At 39.2% G+C, this 16,071-nt stretch overlaps 2 protein-coding genes across 2 annotated transcripts; both read left to right on the top strand.

Annotated features, from left to right (window-relative positions):
- The first annotated feature begins 304 nt into the window (after positions 1-304).
- muc15 (mucin 15, cell surface associated) lies at positions 305-4,965 on the top strand. The gene is made up of 4 exons (XM_026937475.3): positions 305-509; positions 1,699-2,467; positions 3,397-3,570; positions 4,289-4,965. The coding sequence occupies exons 1-4, from the start codon at positions 504-506 to the stop codon at positions 4,408-4,410; spliced, it is 1,071 nt and encodes a 356-aa protein (XP_026793276.3). The 5' UTR covers positions 305-503; the 3' UTR covers positions 4,411-4,965.
- Positions 4,966-5,849: 884 nt separating this feature from the next.
- Positions 5,850-15,547, top strand: dis3l (DIS3 like exosome 3'-5' exoribonuclease). Its single transcript, XM_026937377.3, has 17 exons — positions 5,850-6,095; positions 7,095-7,248; positions 7,436-7,564; positions 7,639-7,774; positions 8,245-8,412; positions 8,539-8,617; positions 8,710-8,886; positions 9,481-9,650; positions 10,436-10,597; positions 10,972-11,222; positions 11,443-11,535; positions 11,905-12,429; positions 12,529-12,683; positions 13,563-13,741; positions 14,061-14,206; positions 14,350-14,521; positions 14,855-15,547. Exons 1-17 carry the CDS (start codon positions 5,954-5,956, stop codon positions 15,194-15,196), a joined length of 3,180 nt encoding a protein of 1,059 aa, XP_026793178.3. The 5' UTR covers positions 5,850-5,953; the 3' UTR covers positions 15,197-15,547.
- The last annotated feature ends 524 nt before the right edge of the window (positions 15,548-16,071 follow it).

Raw genomic sequence — 16,071 nt, 5'->3', positions numbered from 1 at the left:
ATAATCTTATGACTCATGCCAGCATCAGCTATGTAAAAATAACCCTCTGACTGTTCTTATCAGATATACTGAATAGATAGAGGCAGGAGGAAAGAGGATCCTCCTGGTCCGGTTGCTGCCATGGAGACAGGGCATGGCTGCAATGCTTTAGAGACCTGTTCAGCAGGTGCTCCCACCCACAGGGAAATTATGTGTTGGAGGTTTTGACAAAATATCTCTGAAACATGTTCTTCCAGTAGAACACGTCTGTAAATGGAGGAAAGACGTATGCACGACCTCTAAAAAAAATAGAGCTCTGGACTGCTCACATGCCTCTCTGTGCATTAGCGTGACGTGTTGCGTGAGGTAGGGTTGATACAGAGGTGTGGCCAGCAGGTGCTAGTTCAAGTAAAGTCAGTACCTGGTTAACCTCAGGTGAGACAGAAAGCCGACTGCCTGTTTCAATTCATCTTCATCCTATCCAAACGGTTTTCTTTAGTTGCCTCACCTTTGCTAAGTGACAAATGCAGGTAGGACAACATTCTTTTTTGTAACTAGGATTTTGACTTTAAAGGATAATACAAATAAAGAAATAGTACAATATAAAGAAAATGCTAAGTAGGTGATAGATATTTCCAAAATTAACAGAGTTCATCTCTCAGAAATGATACAAGTGTTGATTTATTTGATATACTGATGTAAAAAGGTTTAAAATACTGTATGTTAAATAGCTTTGTGTGTTGTTTGTTGCTATGTCTATTATTGTTGTGAGAAGGGTTGAAAAAGCTAGAGTGTATTATGTTGTCAATGTAACTCAGATAACAATGGTTTAACGAAGGTCACATCACGCAGATTTCCATATATTCAAACAAGTACAATTTTACCCTTCCGTAGCCTTCCCTGAATACTTCCCTTTCTATTTACAGGGAAAAAAATCTATTATTTTCATTTAACCTTTTTAAGTATGAAACAAATTACAAACCCAAAACCTAAATCTTAAATTTACTGTTTATGTGTATCAAATTCCTTAAAGTTTTAAGGGAATGTTATATATTAAGTATATATTTACATAACTGTGCTGGTTATGTAGTGGTTGTCCACTGGGTGTTTCACAACATGGCCGTCTGATTATTGTAAGAAACCAAACTATAACTGAGCCGATAACCAGTTTGGTGACCTGTGCTCTTGTCTGTTCCTTTCATCCAGTTCAAATTGCAATACTAGTCATACTGGAAATTCGTAGCTACCTGTGTACCTCTATATTGTATCTGTATATTGTGCACTGGGGAATCAGGTGATCAGAAATGGTGCATAGATTCACTTCTGAATTTCCTTAAGAGGCCTCACGAGATTAGCAGAAGCTAATCTTGGGTGTGTTATTGAAGTAAGTTGATGTGTGTAATTTTGATTTTGAAACATAGAGGCTTTTATTATAATTGTCTTTTTTGTTGATTTCATTTCCTCCTGAGATGACTCAGGACATGCAGCAGGCTTTTAAGCCAAATACCTTCTCTTGCATCACAATGTTGTTATGCCCAACACTGAATTTTTTTTTACCTATTTACTGAAAAAATATTTTTAATATTAAACAATGATGTTACATGGAAAAAGAAGGAAAATGCTGATTGTGTTGATTATACATGTTGATTAAAACATTTGATCTTAGCAAAAGCAAACCAATAATGTTCCTTCTTTATACTGTTTTGTTTCTTTAATCAGGGAAAGCACACAAGTAAGATGTCTTTAGGCTTTGCCTTTGCTTTGCTGCTGACACTCCAGAGTCTCCAGCTGGTGTCCACTCAAAGCTCTAATCTAGGGAATGGAGAATTAACTCCTTCACCAGTCAGTGGGATACCTGATGAATGGAAAAGAGGAAAAGGTGTAATCTCACCTGAAGAGGAACTCGGGATTTCTTCAGGCTCCATGACATTTAGTGGGGATGATGAATATCAAGCTGGCAATGAGACTGTCAGAGCAGTAACAGAACAATATAATGATAACATGAATATGACCGCATCACCTCAGACTACACTCAGCGACAGCAGTAACACAACAAAAGCCAATGCAATCTCGATCCAGGAAAATAACACAAGCGATCTGGTCACACTGAACCCATACCTGGGACCTTCGACCACCAACGGCAACCATGTAAACCTCACAGAGACCGACACCACAACTCCAAGTCCTGGAAATTCTACCACTACTACTACAACTACTACTACTAATACAACTACTAGTACTACTTCTACTCCTGCTTTTAACACTCAGAATTCAACATCAACAGTGAGTGGGAACATTACGACTACAAGTCCACCACAAGATGCAAATGACACAAAATCTCCTAGTGAAAATTCAGCAAATACCACTGTCTTTACAACGACTACCATGCACACCAGTGTTGTACTGTTTAATGAATCTAGCACTGCGTCCACCACAAAAATGAATGCAACTGGGGGATCTCTTGATGTCAGAGGAAATGTGGATAGAGGTAAAAATGAAACCCACATGATTAACTAAGAGCTGAAAAATGTTTTGTTCTTATATTCTGATACATTAATTTCACTTTCTCTAAGTTCCAAGCATTACTTGACAGGGCGGTGTGTGTGTGTCTTTTAAAAGCTGGTGAATATGAAATAAGTGCATGCAATCTGGTCCTGGAAAACTAACATCTAACACTTTTTTCACATTTGATCCCTCAGGGGACATCCTACTGTATACTCATACACTGTAATGAACTCGTTCTAGTTTTGATTTTTTTTTTTTTGCTCTGAATACAGAAATGGTTCCATCTTAATTGGAAATGAGATCAACAACGAACAAAAAAGTTTCAATAGCAACCTGGAAATAGGATGCTTTATTCTTTCTGTGACACTGATATTGTTTTTTTAAGAAGAAAAAGTGCATCCATAGTCAAACAACACATCTCCTCATTTTCCCCCTCAAGCTGTCCCACATTTTCAGTGTCTTATTTCAGTTATACAACTCCCACCGGCTCAATGCGTAGGCTTCGGTTTCAGGGCTGGTTTGTCTCTTGTGCCGGGCCGAGCTCTCTGGTTACTGACACCTAACCTTAAAGCACAATGAGTGCTGTGTTCTCTCATCAAGTCCTGGGAAGGGTTGTGCCCCCAGATCAGGAGCACACTGGTCTATGAATACCTAACCACTGAGCTAACTTTATTATATCCACTCAAAGAAAGCAGCAAGGTGTTTTCCAAAACCAGCAATGCCCTAAACCTGGGTAGATAACTATGAAGATATTGACAAATTACTGCAAAGGCCAACTTTTAGAAAACATGTAACATTGCTTCATTTATAATCAGAATAACACAAGATCTATTTAATATCTTTATCAACATTTGGTCTTGTGATCAGCAATTAGTTGTTGGCGTAATCTAAACATGTATAATTATTTTGCAGGTCTGGCTTCAGATATTCAACAGCAACAAACCAAAAGTCAGGCATGGGGAGCCATTCTGGGTATCGGCGTTGGAGTGGCACTTGTTGCCCTGGTGGTCTATATTATTGTGAAACGAAGGAACTACAGAGCTTTCTCACACAGGAAACTGGTGGAGGACATGCCACCTGAACCAGGTAACAGCCAACTATATATCATCCTCACTGATCTTTGAAACATTGAAACAATAACTATTAAACTACAGGATGGTAGCTTTAATTAAACAGCATTAACACCTATACAGGAACCAACATAGCAATCACAGTTCATACTTTACAATCTAGTGCAAAAGTCTTTGCATCCCCTCATGGTATGTGAATGAAAAGAAAGGAAAATGTAACTCTAATTTACAATTTATCAGAAATAAACTGTACTCCAAGAACCTAAAAATGAGATCTAACTGTGCCTTTCAACAAGACAACAATCCAAACTATAACGCAAAACCAACAGGAAAATATCTTTGAAAATAAATTTTGTCATGACTCTCTTTCCAGACAAAGATTATCCAGTCTGGCTGGAAGAATTTGTGGGATTAGAGAATAATATTACAGAATATCACATTCAGAAACTGAAATGCAAACGTCTAATTGGGTTTTTAAACTGGTAATTTCTTAACAAAAACTATTTGACCTTTTTTGTGATTTATAATCATGAAGGAACATCTGTCAAACCAAACACACTAAATATATTGTTGCTTAATTACTTTGTCCTCTTTACTTTGTCTTTACTGCGCAAACATTTGCACTAAGCTTTATATATCCCCTATCTGATTCAGATCACACCTTGCTGCAGTGATGATAACCAATATTTCTGTATGATTACTTGCCTTAATTTGTTCATTTCTTCTATTTACAGTTCTCCGATTGGACAACAATGAGCCTCTGGATTTGAAATTTGATGGATTTGCATACTACAATCCTGGACTGCAAAGCGACAACATCCAAATGACTAACTTTCCACGAGGACAGACTAATTAAAAAAAAATGTTCCATGCCAAACAGACTGATATCATAAACTCAAACTTCATTTATTCTGTATTCTGCTGATGTATGTAAAGGATCCTGATCAAGACAAAGAGAAGCAAATTGCCAAAAGAACTTTATCTATAGATGAGCTAAGATCCAAAGCGTATAAGGTGTTTTTGTTTTTTTTTTTCTTTTAGACAGATGTCAGGTAAAGTGCTGGAAAGAACAGAGTAATGAATGTAGCTTTTATACTTTAGATGTTTTAGTTTCTATATAGGAATGATGTGCAGCCTTGTGTCTGCTTATATCATAAAGTAACCCATGTAATAATTATTAAAATGGTTGAAATTGATAATAAACTATTATGAAATACCCCTTCTTATATCACTATAGGTTGTATAATATGCTATATGGAATATTGTTATAATAATTAATATATACATATTAATAATGTTTAGATTAAATGATTAAATAGCTGTATATACATTACAATTTTCTAACAATCACCTCAAAAGTCTAACAGGAAGATTTCTATAATAAACAACAACAACAACAACAAAGAATCTTATTGCTTTCCTTACCGTTCCTATAGTCTCCGAATTTGCAGCTCATGGGATGTTTTTGTCAATATGTACGTAGGTGAACTGTCATATACTCAAATTATTTCGAAGTTACGCCTGATAATATTTTCATGTAGCTAGTAATGTAGGCTAGTTATTTTAATGGCATTGTAATGACTTTTTAATAAATCTTAGCTAAACCCTCAAGAGAATCTATACTGTAGACTTTACACCTTGATTTGAGTGATTGGAGTTAATTTGAGTAATTTATTCATTTCAAACTAAATTAACAATAAAGCAGATTACTAGCAGAACTAGTATTTCTAAGCACAAAGTGCCAGCACATTACTATATCCTTTTGATTTATACATTATATGGCCAAAGGTTTGTGGTCACCTGACCATCACACCTGTATGTGCTTTTTGAATTTCTCTTTCCAGATTTAGTCCCCTTTGATGTTATAATAACCTCCACTCTCCTGTGAAGGCTTTTCACTAGATTTTGGAGCGTGGCTTGTGGGGATTTGCCCGTTCAGCCACGAGAGCACTGGTGTTGTCGGGGCACTGAGTAGGCCTGGGGTGCAGTTGGTGTTCTAATTCATCCTAAAAGCGATCAGTGGGGTTGAGGACAGGGTTTCTTAGCTTCAGTGAAGAGATATTCTAGACAATTGTGTGCTTCCAACTTTGTGGCAACAGTTTAAGACCCACATGTGGGACTGAAGCTTACTAATGCATATATCACATGCTGTTCTATATTATTATTATTATTATTATTATTATTATTATTATCATTATTATTATTATTATTATTATTATTATTCCTCTTCTGCTCTTCTTGGTAGTAGTCAGCTCTTCCTCCAGGCCTGTAGGAGGCGCTAGAGGGTTTTCGGTACTTCGCAGTTTGCTTTGTTACTCTAGTGAAGAAAAAAAAGGGCGGAAGTTTGTTATGTATTATTGTTGATTAGCCTGAACGCGGGAATGAATTGAACTTCGGAGATGATTAAAACAGAAAAAATCTTACATTTAAAGAGCTCCCGCGGAGGAAAGGTTCGTGTGGTCCGAGAGCACTATCTGAGGGAGCAGGTTCCGTGCGGAAGCGCGCTGTGTCAGGCGCAGTGTCAGGCGCAGTGGCAGCACGGTGAGAGCAGCACTAGCTGGAGTGATGCACACCACTTTCCACTCAATAACAAACACCAGCAAGTACTGCAGTCCCGATACCATACATATCAATACATATATAATACATGTATAATACATATAGTCTTCCTGTCTGTAGAACAGCGGGCAGTTGCTATTTCTGCAGTGAGAGTTAGATATCATGCAGTGAAATATAGATATCATGAATTATATGTGCAGTAAACAATTCGAGACTGTGTTTGAGTTCTGTTTAATTACAGAATTAACACTGAAAAAATCAATTATCTCCTATATAAATAATAAATAAATCTAATTAGATAAAGGTTCAGATCAACTGATAATGTGGATTAGTTCAATACAAATGAAATAATAAATAATAATTTATTAAAAACAACAGCTGTTGTTGCTTGTGTTTTGTGAACTTCTGCGATGTGTCACATTCTGCCTCCTTCACTATGAGCTGTGGCTGTGAAATATCTCCAAACTGCTTTTTTTCCTTTCAGGCATGTCACTTTATAATACACGTTCACTCTCTCTTGTTTGGCTCAGTGTGCCTGCCTGATTGTATGTGTGTGTGTGTGTGAAATGGATCGTCAGATGGACCGTCAGGACCGTCTGATCCCTGAAGGGGTCAGCTTCTTTTTGGTAAAGAATAAACACATTTTCAGTAACTGCTTTTCCCTGATCAGGGTCACGGTGGATCCAGAGTCGAGGTAGTAATACACCCTGACTCGGACACCAGTCCATCGCAGGTCCCCATGCACACACATTCACACCTAGGGGCAATTTAGCATTGTCCACCTACTGGCCTGTTTTTGGGATGTGGTGGAAAACCCAAGTGGACAAGGAGAGAACAGGAAACCTTCACACAAACTGAGCTCAGGATGGAAGTGGAACCCCTGAGCTGTGGTTCATCAATGCTACTATGACACTCCTGCACACAGAATTGATATTTTATAGTACTTATACTAATGCTAAACACTGAATTATACTCATGCAGATGGCAAGGTGCTGTCCGGAGACGTGACTCATTATGTGGTGCCGGATGCTGGAGTGGTGAGGGACTTCCTGGAGGTTCTGGAGTTCAGGGAGTTTCGTGGGGTCGTGTTTACGCAGACCGCATGCCAGGCTTTACAAAACACACGTGGGCGCAGGTACACCACTAAACACTGTATGCATAATTCAGGAGCATTATATAAATAGTATTATCATTGATAAGTAGACCGCTCAAGTGCATGGGATGTTTCTCTTGCATAGAAGATTGTATGGAAAATCTCTAAAATTTGACATGTATCTCATGATAGTGTTGATGTTTTGCTGCTGTCATCCATTGTTGTATAGGCACTATAACAGGCTGCGTGGTCTCCTGAAGGACCCTCGCTATGACTGTGTCCTGTTTGCCAATGAGTTTCAGCAGTTTTCCTACTGTGCCCGGGGCAGAGGAGAAACGCAAGAGAAATGGCAGACAAGGTAAGACAGGTTGGTTTGTTATAAGCTTGTCTGGTGAGTAGTTAACTGATCTCATGCATTCGTGCTTGTTGCAGGTGTGTGTACCATGCAGCAGTGTGGTATTATAACCATTTGGCTGGTCTGATGTCAGTAGTTATGATCACAGAAGACCAGGAAGCCATTAAAGAATATGGCAGTCAGAACAGTGGCGTTTACGTCATCTCAACTCGGGTATGATGTGTATATTTTGTTTTCCTGTGTGTCTGAACCCTGTTATGTATTTCACTGTGTCATATTACTTACTAATCTATTCTTATAAATAAATTTTTTCAGTCGGTTTCATTGTAGTAAGGGGAATAATTCATAATAAAGTTCCTCTAATCATTGATTACTGATTGGCACATTCAGATCCTTCACTCATAGTTTACTAATGTGTGGTAATTAGAACCTGGTCATATGAGACTGTGAGTTTATAGTCAGTAAAGATTGTTACGAGCAAATATACATCACTGCAAACCAGTGGAATGTATTGGACAAAAAATCTCTTTGGTTAAACTTGATGATAGGAAACATGTTGGAGTTAGTTGTTTGAAAATTAACTTATTTGTACAATAATTTGAATTAATAATTGAAATTGAAGTAGCAGTACTGTGCATAGACTCTATACATGCACCATATTCTTCATGTCCTTGATTTTGTAGGAATATCTGGAGAGTTTCTGGCCAGACCTGCATGCAGCTCAAGAGCTGTATGCCTCCATTGCTCAGACCCTACAAGAGAGAGAGAGTGAAGGAGCAGAGAAGGAGTACTCTGAGCATTTACCTGCAGAGGTTCTGGAGGCAGGGATCAAATCTGGCAGATACATTCAGGTGAGAGCCTCTTGTGCCAATCAGTGCTGCTTACACAGTGTTAATGAGGAAAAGGACTGTTTTTGTTTTGTCTTTGGTCTAAAGTTATCACTGATGTTGGTGCATCCCTCTCTTTCTTGTTTCAAGGGCACACTGAATGTGAACAAGCACCGCACACAGCATGAAGCCTTTGTGCGGTTTGAGGGGTCTGCAAGCAAGAATGCAGGTAGGCAAATCCAAAAACTCAATATCCAGTTGTCCACTTTTAGCTGAATTAGGCAGGCTTATAGTTTTCTTGTTTTTGACATGTGTCCCCAGAGCTTAACAGTGATGTTCTGATCAATGGAATGAAGCATCGTAATCGGGCGATACATGGTGATGTGGTTGCTGTAGAATTGTTGCCACGTGGTGAGTGGAAGGGTCGGAGCATGGCTTTAACAGAGGGACGAGGAGAGGAGAAAGGAGAGGACACTCAGAGTCAGCCTATGCCCACGGGTAATTACAGAAACCTGCACATCTACCTGTGACTACACACTGTTACCACGTCTACTGTTACCCAAGGCTCATGCAGTTACCATGGAAATAATGTATAAAACCACACACTATAGGCTGTCCAACTGTCTAGAAAGAAATCAGCAAATTACTAGTTATAACTGTTCTTGACTAATAAAAATCAGTTGGCCTCCCAAAAAAGTGCACATATAAATCAAACATTAAATTTAAATCCCACAGGTATTCTGCACCTACTAGTGTTTATTGTTTAGTCAACAACTACAGCAGTGCATTATGGGACTTCATGAGTGCGCTGGATATCAATAAGGTGGGGTTTCAGTAATAGTCTAACTGGGTTTTGTCTTAGAGAACCTTGAGCTACTGCCAGAGTTAAACTGATTCATGGTGATGTGGATTTAATGCTGAGTTAAACTGATTCATGGTGATGTGGATTTAATGCTGAAAGCATTATCAGGTAGATATAAAGTAGGGTAAATATGATTAAATGTCAAGCACTAATAAATGGAAAACATCCTGAACAACATTTCCAAAAATGATTAGTGTTCCTTTCCTCTCACTCTTTGTCTTCCTCTCTAGGCAGGATAGTGGGTATCATCCAGAGAAACTGGAGGGACTATGTGGTAACGTTTCCTCCCCGAGAGGAGCTGCAGAGTCAGTCCCGAAACTCTCAGAAGATTCTGGTCATTCCCTGGGACTGCCGCATCCCAAAGATCCGGATCAGCACCCAGCAGGCTGAAGCACTGCAGGTGAGGCTCTAATTTGTTGCTTTTTTAAAAAAATTATTTATTATTATTTTTTTTACATATTTGTAAATAGATTACAATACATGTCATAACATTTATTTCAAACATCGTCATGTGGTTTGTAACATATGGACCTGTCCAGTTACTGTGTACAATCAGTGTGACACAGATATGTTCCTTATGATAGTGAGTACAGCAAAAGGCTACACGATTTAAATCTTATTAATTCCAATTTGAGACACCTATGTGGTACTAAAAACCAATACATGGCACTGCATCTAAACAGTCCAAACATACTGATTAGAATTGGGTGCCATGTATTGGTTTTCAGTACCACACAGGTGTCTCAAATTGGAATTAATAAGGTCTAAATCATGTAGTCTTTTTTGCCGTGATGCCAACTTGATGTTCTTTGCTAAATCTCTCGCTTGATCAATAGCTGTTGCTGTGACAACAAGCATTGTGCTCCTTTTATACCGTAATATATAGTACAGCAATACACACAGACCCCCATCTTGAATTTGTCTCCTCACTCTCATAATGATTTATCTACGAATCCAAAACAATGTTACTAGTGTGACTTCTGTTTTGTTAATTTACTTCAATATAGATATACCAGGTAGAGCATTATTTTGCATGACATCTTCAGACTTGTCAATATTTGTCATTAAAAAGATCATGTGAAGAACTTAACAAAAATCAGATGTGAGCAGGAATTTGGCTTGCAGTGTGAACAGAAGCATATGTGGTACTATGTGACAATAAGGTGTTTGAATCTTTTGCTGAAGGATCACAGGGTGATTGTGCGAGTGGACTCATGGGAGAGCACTTCCCTCTACCCCAGTGGTCACAGTGTGAGAGTCCTGGGCAAGGCCGGTGAGGTGGAGACTGAAATTCAGACCATACTGGTGGAGAACTGCATCCATGTGCCCCCATTCTCTGAAGCCCAGGTGAGCAGCACAGGGATTGTACAAAGACATGTAGTTGAAATGTTTTAATTAGCTCACGCAGTCCAACCTTTAACCTGATATCAATGATTATACTGCCATAATGTTATTATTAGTGATTGTATTAGGGTGAAAAAATAAAATAGATTTGACACTAATAAAACTGTCCATTGTACTTTAAAATAATGGATATGTATTATATTTATCTTAGTTATTAGCAATATATGCACCATTTATGAAAATAGACATAGAAATGACTGGCATTCTCCTTATGACGTGTGTGCACAGGTGGAGGTGTGAATAATTTTTTTTTTGCATATATAACTATATAATATTTTACATTTTGTTATTTCTTTCATGTACCTGTATTTTTCCAGTTGCGAGAGATGCCTGTGAACTCCAAGGAGCAGCCTTGGCAGATGGACCAGGCTGAGATAAGCTCTCGGAAGGACCTGCGTGACACACACCTGGTGTTCAGTATTGACCCGCTGGGCTGCGAGGATGTGGATGACACATTGTCAGTGCGCACCCTGCCAGGGGGGAAGCGTCTGGAACTGGGAGTCCACATCGCAGATGTCACACACTTTGTTAAAGAGGGTTCTCTCACTGATCTGGAGGCTCGTTCCAGGTGATGAGATTGTGAATTTGTGATAATAATTACATCTCAAATAAAGAACATCTGGCTAATATCCCATAGCTGTCCCATACCCATTTCTGAGGGACTGTAGCTAAACATAGCACCCATTTTATTGAACATTTGATTTCCCTTAACAAAAAAGAACCATCAGTAAATCAACTTTTGATCAGATGCTAGACTATTTTATATTCCATGTTATTTGTCGATTCAGAGCCACAACATATTACTTGGCTGACCGAAGGTATGACATGCTGCCAGCGGTGTTGAGTGCTGACCTCTGCTCACTGCTTGGGGGAGTGGACAGGTGAGTCAGACAATACACCTTCATCTGTTAGACATTTCTATGGTCCATCAAGGAATCATGAATGTAGGCTCTGAGAAATGAAGACTTTTGGACAGTTACCTTGGGGTGAATTTCAAAGGAATCCTCTAACATTTCCTTAACCTCTTTGAAACTCAGTTATAATAAAAATGCTATTATTTTATAGTACTATTATATTTAAAAATCAGAGGCAGTGGTAGATGAGATCTGTACGTTTAAATCTCAAGACTGGCAGAATCACTACTGTGAACAAACCCAACAATTTGGGAATTATTGAAGTATATACAGTAAATATATGGGGATTACTAAAGTATGTAAAACTATCCTCTAATGCTTTACATAATCCTATAGATATGCCATGAGTGTTATATGGGAGCTGGATGCTGAGTCTCTGGCAGTGTGTAGCGTGTGGTACGGCCGAACACTCATCCGGTCCTCTTACCAGCTGCACTATGAGCTGGCCCAGAGCCTGTTAAATGGGGAAAATGTCAAGGTGCCTGAGCTGGCCCTGCTCGAGGGCTCTGTACGGGACCAGAAACTGGCTGAGCTCCTGCAGGCCCTGGAGCAGCTGACTCGAGTGGCCAGGCACCTGCGGTCACAGAGGGATAAGGGCGGCGCTTTGGAGCTGGAGGGTGTTGAAGTCAGGGCTCAGCTGGATGAGGACAAGAACATCGCTGCTCTGGTGCCAAAGCAACCTCTGGAGGTGCATGAGACAGTGGCAGAGTGCATGATCTATGCCAATCACTGGGTGGCACGTAAGATCCAGGAATGTTTCCCACACCAGGCACTGCTGAGGCGTCACCCGCCACCCAGGCAGGAGTTCTTCAACCAGTTGATTGACAGTGCCAAGAGCCGTGGCTTTGGCATTGATACAAGGTAGAGAATTTATCATAATGATTTGGAAAATTAGAGCTGCATAAAGTAACTGGAGTGTGTTATTAATGTTTTTGCAAACTGATGCATGTTTGTATTTAGGTCGAACAAGGCTCTGGCTGATTCTCTAGATCAGGCAGTGGATCCAGAGGACCCCCTGGTAAACCGGCTGCTGAGGGTGATGGCCACACAGGCCATGTCTAATGCCCTGTACTTCTCCACTGGATCTTGCCCAGAGGATCAGTACTACCACTATGGTAAACCTCATACATTCACTTTTAGTTAGACCCCCATTCTTTATAAACTGATAGTTGATAGTTGAGGTAAAGGTCAGGTTCCACCTACTAAAGGAGCAGTCTGTAATATTCAGAGCTCTCTGGTACTTGAAAGTTAAATTGCAATTGCAGTAAAACCATTAACATGCCTTCCTCTCTCCATGACTGACTGACTCCACCCTATCTGTTGAAACTACATAAACCTTATAAATTGCCTTTTGTGTAAAAAGTGGTGAAGCCGAGCGGCCGAGGACCAGAGCTGATTTCTGGGGCAGAAAAACTTAAATTAAGACCAAAATGAAGGAAGAAATTCATTAAATGTCAATATCACTAATTAGTTTTCTAGGATATCTTTAAAATTTCTATATAATTATTATTGGCCTATAATCATTATAAATAAATAAACATTATAAACTGCAACTTTAAGGTCTTGATCTTTGTTGACTAAAAAGCTGCTCCAAAAACATCCTCAACAACAATTTATAGTCTAGTATAACTTTTATTTTGTCAGTGAATAACATATTTGTCAGTTACATTTATTAAGAAAAAAGCTTTTTTGTGTCATGAATGTACATATGTTAAGTGGAATCAAATTTATTACATGAAAATAAAGCAAATGGCTTATACAGTTAGGCTATTTAAATGCATTTAAATGAAAGAATAACAATAATGAATAATGTCTTACTTTCGCCTTAGAAATGAAGGTTTAGGAATGAAAAACACTTCTTGGCAGTGGACTCAAACTTTTGGACTATTTTGTAACTTAGTCCCTGTCCAGGAAATGAATCCATATATTGATATAATCTAGACACAGAGTGAAACATCTGATTCTTACTTGCTCTGTTTGTTTCTTATTGGCAGGTCTTGCTCTGGATCGGTACACCCATTTCACCTCTCCAATCAGGCGCTATGCTGACATCATAGTGCACCGTCTTCTCATGGCTGCTGTCCAATCAGAGAAAGAGGAGTGCTTTCACAAGAGCTTAGCTAGCAACAAGGATCTGGAGGAAATTGCTCATCATATCAACAACAGAAACCGAGTAAATTGTTTAGATTCCTACACAAGGGCTGGTGTATTTGAGTTAACATCATGTTCAAAGTAATCCAACATCATCCTTATGATGGATACAAATGTACTGTTTTTGATCTTATAAAGTCCTTATATAAGGCCTTGTATAATCATTCTTATTATTAACTTTTTTCTATCTATTAAATATATAAAATCCAATATGACTAGGTATGACATAATAGATAGATGACAGCACTGTATGACACCAGCTGAAAATATATTATATTCAGCCTATTAGATAATTACTAGTTATAACACTGAGTGACAGCAGATTTCTTTGTAACCTGTAGGCAGCTCAGCACACTCAGAAGCAGTCCACAGAGCTTTTCCAGTGCCTCTACTTTCGAGATAAGGACCCACTCACTGATGAGCGCTGCGTGGCCGACGCTATTATCTATGCCATCAGGGCCAACGGCGTACTGGTCTTTGTCCCACGGTAAACTTTATTCGACTGTTGTTTACTTTCTATTTGTAATAGTATTATAATCAAACCCGTTTCCCAATAAACCATCACAAATACCTGATATGCTGTAAGAAAGAGCCCTAGAAGATTTGCCCTCTAAGTATGTGTGTTTGCAGGTATGGTTTGAAGGGTGCAGCGTACCTGAAGAATCGGGAGAGTCAGGTGGTGAGTGTGGGGGATGACGGCGGGTGTGTGTGGCAGGTGGGGACACTGCAGAGGTATCCAGACAGGATCAGCTCCTGCACCAGCACAGGGACAAACACCTTTCACCTGTTTGACCATGTAACAGTGAGTACACACACTCCTGTTAACTTTGTACCTCTAAATGTAAAATCATGTATATAGAATAGTACATTTTAACATGTTTAATACTTTAGGAATTATTTAAAATGACAAAGAATGCCAAGACATGAATATTCATGATATGCAAATTGGAAATGTCCCTGTCCAAGAGGAGCTAACCATTTATACATCACATGTTTAAGTGCAGTGGTATTTCAATACTTTAATATACAGTACATGTAAACATGCATGTAATTGATGCCATGAAGGCTTTAGTCACCACCTACTGATATCGCACAACCCTTTGACATACTAATCATTTTTTCCTATGCTCTTCAGGTGCGTATCTCTGTGGAAACTTCCCGCTGCCATTCTGACAACTTGCGTCTGGAACTCATCAGGAACAAGCCCCATCATTCGGGCGTGGCCGAGTCTCGGATGAGTGGTCGGGTCCCGTCTGAGCTGATTGAGGAGGTGGTGCGCAGGGAAGAGGCGTCTCTTCAGGCAGAAGAAGAGAAGATGAGGAGACCAAGACTGAGCAAAGAGGAGAGGGAGTTCAGACAGAGTAAAAGGCCAAATCTCTACTCAATCCTGCAGGAGATCAGTGAACTTGCCCTGTCTGATGCAGCTTTCTGTCACATACAAAACACTGAATTACCAACATGCACAACCTCAGCTTAGGTTTACTGAGAAAATTCAATTCAGTCCGGAATCCAACATTTGGATTTTATTGCTTAGATATTATGAAATGTTATTTTTATTTACTCTAGTTTGGACTATACGGTAGCACTGGAGTGTTTTGGCCAAGGATTTACGCGGATATTGCTCTTAAGCTAAAGAATGGCCCTTAATTGGTTAAATCCATTTTAGTGATTTTAGTGTGGCACTGATTAACAAATTAACATTATGGTTTGGTTGTGGTGTTTTGTTCAGTATGTATTTTGTACAAGAATGTATAAATTGTACATTTACAACTTTGATATTTTGCACTGAGTCTAACTGGAATGTTTTATTAAAAAAATATTTTCATAAGCTGTATGGAGTGACCTTTTGTTCCCCTTTATCCAAATATAATCTTGTGACACAAAACTTCTTATTTCACTCTAGGAATTTTGAACAACGTGCCACTTAAGGTTAAAAGTATTCTTCCTACTTTGCGATATGAAATAATGGACTCTCTGGAAAAACAGGATTGGGAAACAACGTCACTGGATAACAGAAGTGTTTACACATGTCAAGAATCTAGGTGCTATGAATATGCAGCCCCAACCCCAACTCAGATTTTGCAACCAAATTGCTTGGTGGCATGGTTATGACATAGTTATGAAGTGGGTATCAATGCAGTGTCACAGCTCCAGGGTTTCTGTCCAATCCTGAACTTGGGTTGCTGTCTGTATGGAGTTTTGTTTCTTCTCCTCATGACTGTGTTGGTTTCCTCTCGGTTCTCTGGTTTCCTCCCACAATCCATTCTGATTTATCAATTGCCCCTAGGTGTGAATGAGTGTGTGAATGTGTGTGCATGGTGCCCTGTGATGGACTGGTGTCCCATCCAGGGT

This window comes from Pangasianodon hypophthalmus, chromosome 25 (genome assembly GCF_027358585.1).
Source record: "Pangasianodon hypophthalmus isolate fPanHyp1 chromosome 25, fPanHyp1.pri, whole genome shotgun sequence".
In the NCBI taxonomy this organism is placed as follows: domain Eukaryota; kingdom Metazoa; phylum Chordata; class Actinopteri; order Siluriformes; family Pangasiidae; genus Pangasianodon; species Pangasianodon hypophthalmus.
The sequence above is the reverse complement of the archived record's forward strand: the minus strand, read 5'-3'. Positions and strand labels throughout refer to the sequence as shown.

Excerpts from the sequence above, each read along its gene's own strand:
- muc15 (XM_026937475.3), top strand. Across the intron at positions 2,468-3,396 it reads CAGAGGAAATGTGGATAGAG|GTCTGGCTTCAGATATTCAA; the intron begins GTAAAAATGAAA and ends ATTATTTTGCAG. Across the intron at positions 3,571-4,288 it reads GGACATGCCACCTGAACCAG|TTCTCCGATTGGACAACAAT; the intron begins GTAACAGCCAAC and ends TTCTATTTACAG.
- dis3l (XM_026937377.3), top strand. The coding sequence starts at position 5,954 with ATGATTAAAACAGAAAAAATCTTACATTTAAAGAGCTCCCGCGGAGGA. Across the intron at positions 10,598-10,971 it reads CCCCATTCTCTGAAGCCCAG|TTGCGAGAGATGCCTGTGAA; the intron begins GTGAGCAGCACA and ends GTATTTTTCCAG. Across the intron at positions 14,207-14,349 it reads GTACTGGTCTTTGTCCCACG|GTATGGTTTGAAGGGTGCAG; the intron begins GTAAACTTTATT and ends GTGTGTTTGCAG.